At 40.1% G+C, this 13,447-nt stretch overlaps 1 protein-coding gene across 1 annotated transcript in view; it reads right to left on the bottom strand.

Moving 5' to 3' along the window:
- The window catches only part of LOC142143416 (cytochrome P450 2K1-like), a 28,555-nt gene extending 15,375 nt beyond the window's left edge, over window positions 1–13,180 (bottom strand). Inside the window, exons 1-4 of the mRNA XM_075201250.1 lie at window positions 12,938–13,180; window positions 9,278–9,440; window positions 1,952–2,101; window positions 1,584–1,744 (exon numbers count right to left, since the gene is read on the bottom strand). Of these exons, the coding sequence (XP_075057351.1) occupies window positions 1,584–1,744; window positions 1,952–2,101; window positions 9,278–9,440; window positions 12,938–13,114 (651 nt within the window). The 5' untranslated portion in view covers window positions 13,115–13,180. The remainder of the gene's footprint in view (window positions 1–1,583; window positions 1,745–1,951; window positions 2,102–9,277; window positions 9,441–12,937) is intronic.
- Window positions 13,181–13,447: the final 267 nt, after the last annotated feature.

Here is a 13,447-nt window from a genome sequence, read left to right as displayed (position 1 = left end):
ACGGGGTGCCAGGATATTACCCGGTAGGCCCTGATGCCTGATGGCTCCGACCTCTTCGTTGATGGGGCAGAGAAGGGTACTTAAAAAAGAAACACAAAGCAAAACACAACAACAACAACAAAAAAAGGAACCCTACTCCATTTGCACTGAATGCCGGGTGATGTCATCACGCCCGACATATTCAGTGAGGGGCGGCGCAGAGAGGAGACAGCAAGCAAGCAAGAAGTCAGAAGATAACGAGAAAAGAAAAGAGAAGAAAGAAGTCAATTAAGGTAAGGAAAGGAAACGGAGGCATGGGGGGGAAGCAGAATGGCACAGTGTGATAAGGGGGGGAGCAGAATGGCACAGAGTAATAAAGGGGGAGGGGGCAGAATGGCACAGATGGAGGAAGGGGGGAAGCAGCATGACACAGATGGAGAAAGGGGGGAGCAAAAGAAGCATGGCACAGAGTGATGAAGGGGGAGCAAAAGCAGCATGGCACAGGGTGACGAATGGGGGGGGGCAATAGCAGCATGGAGGGTGCAGTGTGATCATAAGGTTGAACAGCATGATGATGAAGGGGCATAGTAATGTGTGTGTGATGGCATAGACGGATTGTGGAAATGTAGTATGTGTGTGTAATAGCACAGGGCCTTGTGGAAATGTAGTGTGTGTATGTGAGGTAGGTGGTGGCTAATTAATCGGTGTTATTTTGTTTGTGGGGTGATGGTGGGGCATTTTACTTTAAAAGTGGGGGCTATTAATTTAAAATGGGGTGGTTTGAGGGCTAAAAATTGAATGTAGGGGTGAGTTTGGGGATAATGAGGTCTACTTATTAAATGTGAATACAAATTATTTAATGTCAGTGACAGTTGCGGGAAAAAGGTATATTTATTACATGTAAATACTATTAATTTATTGCTGGGGCTGTTTGGAGGGAGTGAAATATGTTTATTTATTAAATGGGAATACTATTACTTTAATGTTGGGGCTGAAGGAAGGCCTAATTATTAATTGCGGGTGCTTTTGACTTAACGCCGGGGCTGGTTGGAAATTTCTAAATTTACCCATTTTTTTCCAAATAGGGCCCCCAATATTCCAGGTTCCAGACAAGCTGCAACTAAAGAAACCAACAGCACAGGTGGTGAAAGTGACAAGAACAGGTAGGAGACAGCAGGATAGTTTGTCAAATGTTCTGATTCTAGTGGGACAATCCCGATTTTTTGGTGACTGTTCTGCCCAGTCTAAGGGGACAATTCAAGACTTTGTACTCTTTATATAAACACTGCATTCTTTATATACTACATTATGGTGCTAGCTGTCCTTCATGGGCTTACCACACCCCCTCTAGTGGTTTGGATACGCCTCTCTAGTGGCTGGCCACAATCCTTCTTGTGGGCCTCTACCATTGTATTTTCCCTGTTGGCCCTTCATGACCCAGTCTGACAATGCTCAACACTGCCCATTTTCTACTAGATAATAAGGTCTCTCGTGAGCAGAGGCAACCCTACCATTTGTTTTTACTTCTTCAATTATTTGTCTGCTTATATGTCCTTGAGTATTGTGGAACCTTACTAAATAAATAATAATAATAATAATTTTACCGCAACCATTGGACTTCCTAAAAGGTGAATAATTTTATTTGTCAAGGTTAATAGTTTCCTAAATTGTGGGTCTTCATAGTTCATTCGATGACCAAGTAAAATTGCCACAATTACATTAGACACAGCAGCGTTCATGATCATAGTGTCATCAAATTGCTTTCCTAAAACATCAATGAACAAAATTAATAACAAGTAATTAATTTATGAAGTTAATAAAGCAAGCAACAAAAATGGGAACGATGAGGAAATATTAATATTTATTTACATAAAAACATATAGATACACAATCAAATAGTTTAGGATATATTCCCTGGCTATAAAGGTTTTAACAGTTAATTCCTGTCTGTGAATAATTCAGGCCATTTTACCTTTAAAAGATGCAACATGTTCAATTAAGTTGGTACATTCTTCAACAATCTTATCCTCAATTGTACTTTTTCCCATCCCAAAATCACGCAGTGTTGTTGAGGTAAATCTTCTCATTACCTTCCAGTTATCGCCATGTGATAAAGTAAGTCCTGAAATGTTCAAAATTATAATTGGTTTTTAAATTTGGTCATTCTTACTTATTTAATTTTGTCTAAACAGAGGCAACATACGCAACCAGAGACAACCTTTAATAACACGACAACTTCCTTAGTCTCCCAAGCCCACTGCCTCAGTGTCACACTACCAAAATTCTTAAAACTTTCTCACCATCTGCTGTCTTGACTATTGCACCCATCTATCCCTGCTTCAGTCTAGCTTAAATACTGCAGCATAAATTATGTGTCTCTCCCCTCTCCACATCTGCCACGCTCTTCAAACATCTCAAATTGTATCTCAAAATAGTCTCCCTACTGCCCTTTTAAAGCGGAACGTCACTGGCGTAAATCTAATACCTGTAATGATTTCTTCACATATACCTCTATCTATCACTCCTATCGAAATGCTCTGGACATTGCAAAACAAACATACTTCCGAACGTTCATCTCTACTCAGGCTACTAACACCAAATGCCTTTTTAACATATTTAAATCTCTTCTCAACCCTCCCACCCCAAACCCTATTACTACTATCAGTGCCAAGGATCTTGCTTCCTACTTCAAGGACAAAATTGATAAGTTTAGACTAGAAATGGTATCATTTTCCTGGACAATCAATCAGCTCAATTCCTTCCCAGCACCCTCAGACATCCTCTCTTTATTTGAATCCTCAAACGAAGATGAAGTATCTACTCCCTTCTTATTTTCCTACTCTACATCCTGTCCTTTTGAACCTATATCCTCACAAGTTGGTAATTCCCAGTCTCCTGCGCCCATTCCACCTATCTACCAGCAATCTCTCTCCCTCTCTACTAGTATCATTATACAAGCATGCAGTGATTACTCCTATTCTGAAAAATGAAAGTCTGACTCAAACTCTCTCACTTTACCTTCCCATCTCTCAGCTGCCGTGCCCCTCCAATCTTCTAGTGAGACTTGCATACACTCACCTCACATGCATCCTTTCCGCAAACAACCTATTGGATCCTCTTCAGTCAGACTTTCGTTCTCAACACTCCACAGAATCTGCGTAGACTAAGGTTGTCAATGATTTGATCACTGCTAAAACTAAAGGTCATTACTCTTTTCTAATCATTCTGGATATTTCTGCTGCATTTGACACTGACACTTTAACACTAAAATTCATAGCTCTTCAAGACACTGTCCTATCCTGGTTCTTATCCTACATCTAATCGCTCTTTCAGTGTTAATTTCTCTTGATCCACCTGTGCTTCCTTTATCAGTTGGAGTCCCAAAAGGCTCAGTCTTAGGTCCTTTGCTGTTCTCTATATATACCACTTCTCAAGGAAAACTAATAAGCTCCTCTGGATTTCAGTATCATCTCTATACGGATGATACACAAATGTTTCTATCCTCTCCTGGTCTCTTGCATTCTGTTTTGTCCTGCATTGCTATGTGACTGGATCATATGGCATACCAATCACTTTTACCATTGCAATGTGGCTGAAATGAAATTCAATATTCAGACTCAACCTCATGTATCTAACTCCCATTATCCTATAGATTGTAAGCTTGTGAACAGGGCCTTCTTACCTCTTTGTCTGTATACCAAGTATTGTATATTGCTATGTTTTTCCCTAATTGTAAAGCGCTACGGAATTTGCAGGTGCTATATAAATAAATGTTGATGATGATGATCTAGCTCTGTCTTGCACATAGCTTTGTCTCTGGCAACCAACTGTAACAACTGCTTAGTGCCACTACGCAACCAGACTGTCCCACAGCCTTCAAATCGTTAAAGACTTTCTCAAAAACTCTCTCCTTAGTTTTTCCTACTCCAACCTATACTACCTACACTAATGTACTATCATAAGTGTCCCAATCACTACCCTGAAACAAACATATTCCTTTTGCTTCAGCTGTGCGCTGGTCTGATAAGTATATAAGCGCTGTGGTGAGCATATCCCTCCTTAACCTTTGTTTTCATGTCCTGATTTCCTTGCTGTGGAACAGAAGAAAGAGAGAAAAAGAGAAAGAAACAAAGAAAGAAAGAAAGAAAGAAGAAGATACTAGTGTGAAAGTAAACCATTGTAGCAGACCTTCTTGCATTAAAAGGATTTCTGTAAATATGATAATTTTATTTGTACTTGTTTCTGTAAAATATTTTGCAGTTAGGATTTCATAAATTTGATATTATATAAAGAAATCAAAAATAGGCTTCAATTTTCAAGATGCTAAGTTTTAACTCCTGATATGAGTCTTGTGTAATGACATTGAAGAAAGCATTGTGTATTGATAAAATAATGGTTTTATTGCAGACTGGAGATTTCCCCCCTGGTTTTTGTCATAACATGAGAGCTGGAATAGAATAGAGGCACAGTAGGCACTACTGAAGAAGATAAGTCAACCAAGGGAGCAAAATGTGCTTTTTTAGAAAGCGGTCCACAATCAACCAGATGGTGTTACATTTTTTGCTAATGGGTACGTCCGTGATGAAATCCATGGATATATGAGTCCATGGTTTAGTGGGTAACGGGAGAGGATGGAGAAGACCCAGCGGAGGCTGACAAGGAGATTTGTGCTGAGCACACACAGTGCAAGCGGCTACAAACTCTTAAACTTCAGACTGGTATTTAGGCCACCAGTATTGGTGAGAAATAAACTCACAAGTCTTACGAGTCTCTAAGTGTCCAGAAAAATGTGAACCTTGTGAGAAGTCTTTTCCGCAAGTAGGGAGGGACAAACGTTTTCCCCTGGAGGAGGAGTAGACAGAGAAGCCGCTTGGAGGCATTTAGGGTCCAAGATGGGATGTTCAAAGAAATCCTCAGGCTCAGCATTCTCAAAGGCTCGGGACAAGGGATCCGCTTTCTTATTCTTAAGCCCTGGTTTGAAGGTCACATGAAGATCGAATTGTGAGAAGAACAATGACCACCGAGCTTGACAGCGATTTAGGCACTGGGCAGACTGGAGGTAGAGAAGGTTTTTATGATCTGTGAATACTCTGACAGCATGACTAGCACCCTCCAAAAGATAGCGCCATTTGCATAAGGCTAATTTAATAGCTAGCAGCTCCTTGTCACCCATGGTGTAAGTACTCTCAGCAGGTAGAAACTTTCAAGAATAGAAAGCACAAGGATGACATTTGCCTTGACTGGACCTCTGAGACAGGACTGCTCCAACTCCAATGGTAGAGGCATCAACGTCAAGAAAAAAAGGGAGGGACAGAGCAGGCTGTTTTAAAATAGGAGCAGAGGAAAAGGTTTCTTGAGGAAGGAGAAGGCCTCAACATTCTCTGGTGACCAATAATGTATTTTGTCTCCTTTCCTAGTGAGAGCAACTAAAGGGGCCACAATGGTAGAATACCCCGAGATAAAGCAACTGTAGTAGTTTGTTGAATCCAAGAAATCGTTGAATAGACTCGAGGGTGTTAGGGCGAGGCCATTCCAGGATAGCTCAAACCTTCTCAGGGTCCATATGAAGTCCTGAACCAGAGACAATATACCCAAGAAAGGGTACTCTGGGAGCTTCGAAAGAACATTTCTTCAGTTTGCAATACAAATATTCTTACGAAGTCGAGAAAGGACTTCGGCAACAATCAGGCAATGAGACCGGAGATCCCCTGAAAAGATTAAGATATCATCAAGGTACACCACTACAAAGGAATATAATAGATCGTGGAAGATCTCATTGACATAGCTCTGAAACACAGCTGAAGCAGTACAGAGTCCGAAAGGCACAACCAGGTATTCGTAGTGGCCATCCCGCTTGTTGAACGCTGTATTACACTCATCCCAGGCTTGTATTCTGATGAGGTTGTAGGCCCCATGACGGTCCAATTTGGTGAAAATTTGGACACCTTTAGTATGATCAAATAACTCGGTCATTAGTGGAACGGGATAACGGATTTTAATGGTAATGGAATTTAGGTCTCTGTAGTCAATGCAAGGGTGCAGGGTACCATCTTTTTTTTTAAAAAAAAAAAGAAGAATCCGGCTCCGGCTGGGGAAGTAGAGGGCCTAATAAAACTTTGTTGTAATTTCTCTTTGATGTATAAGGCAGTGGCCTCGGTCTCAGGTAAGGAAAGAGGGTAGACTCTCCCAAGTCGATGGGACAATCCCATGCTCGATGAGGAGGTAGTTGTTCAGCGTGTGCTTTATTATAGACATCTGCAAACAACGAATACTGGGAAGGAAGCATGGAAGTAGTAGATTCCATCACGGTATGGAGAGTCCTCAGAGGTTCCACTTGGGTAAGGCATCTACCTAAGCAGGCGGTTCCCCAAGAGAGAATTTGAGAGGACAGCCAGTCCAAGTGAGGTGAATACAGGTGAAGCCAAAGGTAGAACTAGAATAATAGGACTCGTAGTTAGTAGAAGGATGAAAAAAGGAATCTTTTCTCGATGTAAGGCCCCTAGCTGTAGGGAGGGTACTTCGGTACAGCTATGAATAAGGCTGTTTACCAGAGGAGTTCCATCAATACCAGTAATGACAATTGGTTTCTTCAGAGGCACGGAAGGCAAAGCCAGTTGTTTCACTAAAGACAGCAAAATAAAATTCCCGGCAGCACCAGAATCTAGAGCACAGGAATAAACAGATCCAGAGGACCAATGTATGGTGACCAGAAAGGAGCTTGGTTGGTTAAAGGAAAAATCTGGACAGAAATTAAATGTCCCTTGCCTGACCTCCCCTGAGCTAGCTATCATCTGTCGTTTCCCGACCGTTTAGGACATGATTTTAGAAGGTGTATAGAATCTCTGTAATACATACATAATTTATTCTTTATTCTCCTTTCTCTCTTTTCCGGGGTTAGGTGAGAGCCGCCCAACTGCATGGTTTCAGTGGAAGAAGTGGGAGGTAGAAACCGAGGATCCAGTCGGAAAGGTGGACGTCTGGGAATCTCCTTCTCTGAAGATCTTTCTCAGAACCATAGGTCCACCCTGTTACCTAGAGAAATTAAAGAATCAAGAGTATCGGGTAATTCCTGGGAGGTGAGGGCATCCTTCACCTTATCACAAAGGAACTGCCAGAAGGTGGCTAGCAAGGTCTCATTGTTCCACTGTAGTTCTGAAGACAGGGTCAATAGTTCAATAAAATATTGCGCCACAGACCGTGAGCTCTGACGTAAGAGGAGAATACTAGAAGCTGCGGAGATAACCCGACCTATTTCATCAAAGATCTTCGAAAAGTCATAATAAAGGCAGAGGAGTCATTGAGGAGGTCATCATTCCGCTCCCAGAGGGGAGAAGCCCAGTCCAACGCTTGTCCTGATAACACTGCAGCACGGTTGCTAAGTTGTTAGCACTTATGCCTCACAGTGCTGGGGTCATGAGTTCAATTCATATCCATGGCTTTATGGAGTTTGCATATTCTCCCCGTGTTTGCGTGGGTTTCCTCCGGGTGCTCCGGTTTCCTCCCACACTCCAAAAACGTACTGGTAGGTTAATTGGCTGCTATCAAAATTGACCCTAGTCTGTGTGTGTGTGTGTGTGTGTGTGTGTGTGTGTGTTTGTGTGTTAGGAAATTTAGACTGTAAGTTCCAATGGGGCAGGGACTGATGTGAATGAGTTCTCTGTACAGCGCTGCAGAATCAGTGGCACTATATAAATAAATGGTGATGATGATGATGATGAACAGGGAGAGGATGTAAGCGACCTTGGACCTAGCAGTATGAAAGTTCTGCGGAAGGAGCTCAAATTCAATTGAACACTGGTTCATAAATCCCCTAAAGAACTTGGGGTACCCATCATATTTGGAAGGAGTTGGAAGGCGCAATGCAGAGGAAGCAAGAGATGCCTCAAGTACAAGAGGCTGAGCCAGGGCTTGAACTGCAGCAGGAGGTGGAGGATTTACTTGAAAGGTGTCCAAGCGGGTAGCTAGAGACTGCAAACAATGTAATGCTTGCACTTGTACAGCATCTTGACTTTCTAACTTTCCAACAAGGTGTTGGAGTAGATATTTCGCTGAAGGTTCTCTATCGGGATCCATCATGGCTGGTTCTTACTGTCAGGATTCACTAGGATGAATGGGATCCTTCTGGTCTCAACTGAGATTAAAGGTACTCCACTAAGAGGAGCGGAATCTAACTAAGCGTAAGGTTTTCACCAGGGATTCCCACTAGGGAATTTTGGCTTTGCAGCTTCCACCCTGCAGGTCGCGGCCCTCCTGGGGAGTTCACACCGAGTACAGAGAAGAAGGTAGGCACTAGTTAGACATTAATGAGTGGGAGTGCCGAGCGATGCTCTGTGATAGTCCATAGAAAGATAGATGAGATGGTCTGTGGTAGTTACCACTAAGTAAGTGGAGCAGATAAGTGATATTCTATGGCAGCACACTTGGAGCAATGATCTGCAGGAGTTGCCACTAAGGAGTGGTGCAGGTAATAGGTGATTTGCAGCAGCACACTTGAAGAGATGAGAGTGATGAATAGTTACCACTAACGAGTGGCGCAGGTAATAGGTGATTTGCAGCAGCACACTTGGAGAGATGAGAGCGATGATCTGCAATAGTTATCACTAACGAGTGGCGCAGGTAATCGATGATCCACGGCAGCACGCTAGGAGAGCTGAGAACCAAGCAGGGGTACATGAGCTGCTTCCAGGCCGGGAGTCTGACGAGAAGGACCAGCATTAGGATGTGCTGGGAGGGGCCTTATAATTGAGAGGCAACCAATGGATGAGCGGAGCAGGTGAGCACAGGTGAAACGATCACTCGGGCATACGCAGAGCCGTTTATCGACCTGACAGCCGGGGGAGAAAGCAGGGAATTAGGATTGAGTAGATGCTCAGGTTATGGGCTGGCAGCTGCGGGAGAGCAGCGTGTGACATAGAGAGACTCTGTTTTTTTTGGATTCTGTTCATATTTCTATATTGCAAAACAGACTGCAAAGGCCTGCATTTATTCCTGCAATGCTCTTTGACTGATTGCTCAGCCATGCATTACCTCAGAGTCTGTGTTTTCACTTGACTTCACTTGATTACTGCTATATCCAATATGCTTGTATCTAGACCACCATTATTTGCACAGAACTGCAATAAACTCTATTATGTTTTTACGACAACATCACCTCCCATTTCCTGTGAATTCCTAACAGAAATATGCATTGCAGAACCAAGAAGTTACTCTACTTACTATCGCTTAATTATGCACTGAGGAATAAGTCAGACTAAAACACATAAACTGATGTAATGATAATAAATTCAAACTGACTTACCCATTTCCTTGTCCATGTTCTGAAATATTTGAGTTCTTGCCCTTTCTCCAAACTGTTCAGCATGATTGACAAGAGCGTCCTTTACAGTCTCATATCCAGCTAAGACCACCATCTTTTTCATCCCCATCTGAACACTAAATACTGAGCCGTAGGTTTTTGCCAGCTAAAATATAATTAACTAAAATAATAAAATGTGAATATAAAAAATAGCTTACTATGAGAAAAAAACAGCAACATTTTATTAAGTGGAATTGGAAATTTAGAAGTGATAGTATAGAAAATTTAAGATGATAATTTCACAGTGAAACCAGTAGGAGAAGTGGCAGTATGGTACACCAAAGTATATCGTTCCACTTTGACCACTGAATATGACATTAGACTCTTTTCACTGAAGAACTATGCACAATGGAGTTAAAACTTATTGCATAAATTGATGCTTTATTATGTTTATGAGGCTCAATTCTTGGACAAAAATAAATCAACTAAGAGTTAAATTTGGCTGGACTGCTGGACTTTTATAATGGTTCTCAAATCTCATTTAGCAAGTGTTAGATGACACGTCCCAATTGGCTACAATCAAGTTCTCTTATACATTTACCAACTGTTATTGATTTCCAGGGTGAGTCTCGAGTTTAAAAATATGTTTTTGTACTTTTTTATCCCTGTTAATGTGTCTGCTTGTAATATTTAACATGATCACTGCATTAACTTCTTAAACATAGAAACAAAGAATAAGATGGCAGAAATAGTTTACCTTTTTATTGTGTTTTGATTAGCTGCAAAGGCCTGTTTATTAAACTTTAAAAGATGGAAGAGATTATTGTAATTTTTTATTAGCACGAAGTCCTGTAACTACTTGCTGTTTAGTAGATGTCATTCTAATTATTTTTACTGCATGTTTGTTGTGGTGTTCTACAGAAAGATGATGCTTGGAAATGTTACATAGTTCAGCATAGTGAGAGAAAGGGGACTGCCATTCTGAGGTAGTCATATTTCCAGAGGTAGAAATACCAACGGAAATATGACAGATGCTAAAAAACCGGCAGGCTAAATACCGACACAAATAAAATACTGACAGAGAAGATAAAATACCGACATTGTGACTGACAGTGAAAATACCAACAGTCAGAATGCCTGTATTAAAATGGCAATGCCAGCGGGTCCGGCGGCTATACTGGCAGTAAACAGTGGTAAAAATAAATGTTAAAAAGAAAAAAAGTGTGCACCCCCCTCCCCAGTCATTCTAAACCCAGTGCTGCCAGTCTAGTGCTGGTCTGAGGAAAATTAGGGTGACAAACAGTGTGGGGTCCCCCCAGGGCCGGAGTAAGCGAATGGAGGCCCCGGGCTAATGGTTCTGTGAGGGCCAGGGCATGCTGGCATTTGGAGAACTACAAGTGCCAGCATACCCTGACACCCAGGGCCCGCTGTGTCCTGTAGTGCACCAATGCAAAATGTAAATTAAAAACTCCCCTAGTTAAAACCACAACATTTAATTAAAATAATTTAAAAAAAAACATTCACACTTGCCAACCCTGTTCTTCTTTGTTCTGTAGGATTCAGTCTTGTAAGCTTTCAATCCACATTGAGTTAATAAAAAATACAAAGTGACATCGAAAAAAAAATATATTATCTGGCAGCTTGATCCCCAAATTAATCCAACCTGAACATGTTTGATTTTTTTTGCTTTGCTAAGCACGTCCGGCTGAATTATTTTGGGGATCAAGTTGCAAGATGGAATATTTTTTATATTGTATTATACAAAGTATAAAAAAGTAAAGTGCCCCACTAGACTGAAAAGAATATATGGTTCCACCTCTGACCTATGCTGGAGAGGTTGTGGAGAGCAAGGGTCCTTACTCCTCGTATGGTGGTCTTGCCCACGTATTACCTTTTTTGGGAATGATGTTGTTACAATGATTAGTAATGCTACTTCCATACAGGTTTCTAAGTGTCTTTGGTCATTTCTTCTAGGCTTTCTTCGAGGTTTTAAATAAATCCGCAGATAAATTGTCCGTTCAAATCCTCAATGCTGCTAGATGTCTAGTTGCAAAGTATTGGAAAAACCCTGATCCTCCATCTAGACAACAGCTAATTAATAAAATTTGGTACCTGGCATCTATGGAATTTTTTTTTACATATCTAATTAAGAAAACTCATATATTCTCTCAAATCTGGGGTGATTGGTTTATTTACAATGGTTTCTCTGGAATAACACACTCAACTGATCTTCCGAAAGTATATCTGCCCTTTTATTATTTATAAATAATATTTTGTAGATATTATACAACATTATCTTTCGACCCCCGGGAATCCAGGTTTCAACCTCACCATTTCCCTCCTCCTCTAAAGCACCCCCCCCCCCACTCCCTCTTCTTCTTCTTTCTACTTTTTTTTTTTCCCCCTTTATTCAATATGTCACATTATCAGACTTTGGGGGGTATTCAATTGTTCGTCCGGACCTCAGAAAAACTTGCGCTCTAAAACTAATACCGTTTATACGGTAATTTTTCGCTGAATTTCAGCTCGCAGCTCCCTGAGCTGCGAGCTGAAATTCAGCGAGTAAATTACCGTATGAACGCTATTTACGCGCAATATTACCGTATTAACGGTAATAGTTTTAGAGCCCGAGTTTTTCTGAGGTCCGGACAAACAATTAAATATCCCCCTTTGTGTCTGGGTTTATTCTCAGTTTTGCGTTACTATTATTACTACATTTATGAATGTTTCACTTTAATTCTATTTGGTCATCTCAACTTGCCTTTATCATAAGATAAGATAAGATTATCAAATAGATATATCTATTGTATCACTTGCAAATACTTGAGGGCTTATGTAAATACACAATGATGATGGTCACTAGCACTAACTAGATGCTTTTGCTGTTTGAACATTGACCTCTAAAGTTGATACAGTTTTCTTCTCCTCTTGCCTATATTATATGGTTTTATGGGTGTATTTTACAATTAATTTCCTACAACTTTCATACATACACAAGAAGGAATGTTATATCTGCTCTATTATAATGTATAATATTAATTAATATTAATATTGGCTAGTGTATTAATGATAATAATATATAATAATAGTAATAATATTATGTATTAGAACAATATTTTTATTTAAATCATACCCAATAGTAAATGCATATTTTACTATCAAAACAAATGTTAAAATAAAAAAAAGGAAAAAAAGATATTATTGTATCTTTTATCCTTGTTGATTGCAATAACTTCTTGTGACGAACTTTATAAATAAAATCTTGAAAAAAAAAAAGTAAAGTGGATGTGTGCTTTATTAATGCAATATCAGTTTGTGGTCTCATCCTTGTAGGGATCATGTTGTCACAGTTGGCTTCGCTTATATTACAGTTTATGAAGTTAAATATTATACTTAGATATAAGCAATACTCTAGTTTAATTTCAGTGTTTTACCATTGTGGGATTTTAAAACTTTTTGGAACAGAAATATATTATCTTGATAGACAACATGATCTCCTTGATACACACAGCGTTAGCTCCTCTATAAACAAATTATGTTAATTCACAATCATATTTTAGTTTTCCATAAATTAATATATGTTTACAAACAGTCTCCAGATGGTAGCATTGTATTTCACATGAATATATGTTTTTAATTTGCTAAAGAATGGCATTATCTTACCTCTAAATATGTCAGGTGAGGTTTCTTTAAATTCATGATATGTAAGTTCCCAATCAGCGGCCAGCATTTTGGTCCAGGAGGAAAATTTGCTGTTGTTTTATTATTCCAATTGTTAAGAATATATAAAAGAGTCAAAATCAGCACAAAGCCTGTAGCTACAAACAGCCCTAAATCCATTGTGTGCTCAGCAGTCACAAGAGTAACTGAACCTGGCAATTGAACGGCAGCTATTATTTTGTTCTAACACTTGTGCTCCACCTTTGTCCCAATGGCACTGTTTGCACTATTTGTATGATACAGATTAACTCAACAAACTTCATTGTCAGGTAAGGATCTCAAATAAAATATTAAATGTCCGGCCCCCAGAGAAATATTAAACTGATAAATAGGAAATTACATTTCTTTCCCTCAGATAAAAATAGGTGGTCAATTGGCCCACTGGGAGGTATTTAGGTTCAGCAGACCGTGGGCCTAAGTCATTAAGGAGAGCAAAGCAAAAAAAAAAAAGGA

The sequence above is a fragment of the Mixophyes fleayi genome, chromosome 3 (genome assembly GCF_038048845.1).
Source record: "Mixophyes fleayi isolate aMixFle1 chromosome 3, aMixFle1.hap1, whole genome shotgun sequence".
NCBI classification, from domain to species: domain Eukaryota; kingdom Metazoa; phylum Chordata; class Amphibia; order Anura; family Limnodynastidae; genus Mixophyes; species Mixophyes fleayi.
Note: the sequence above shows the minus strand (reverse complement) of the source record. Positions and strands in the feature narration are given on the sequence as shown.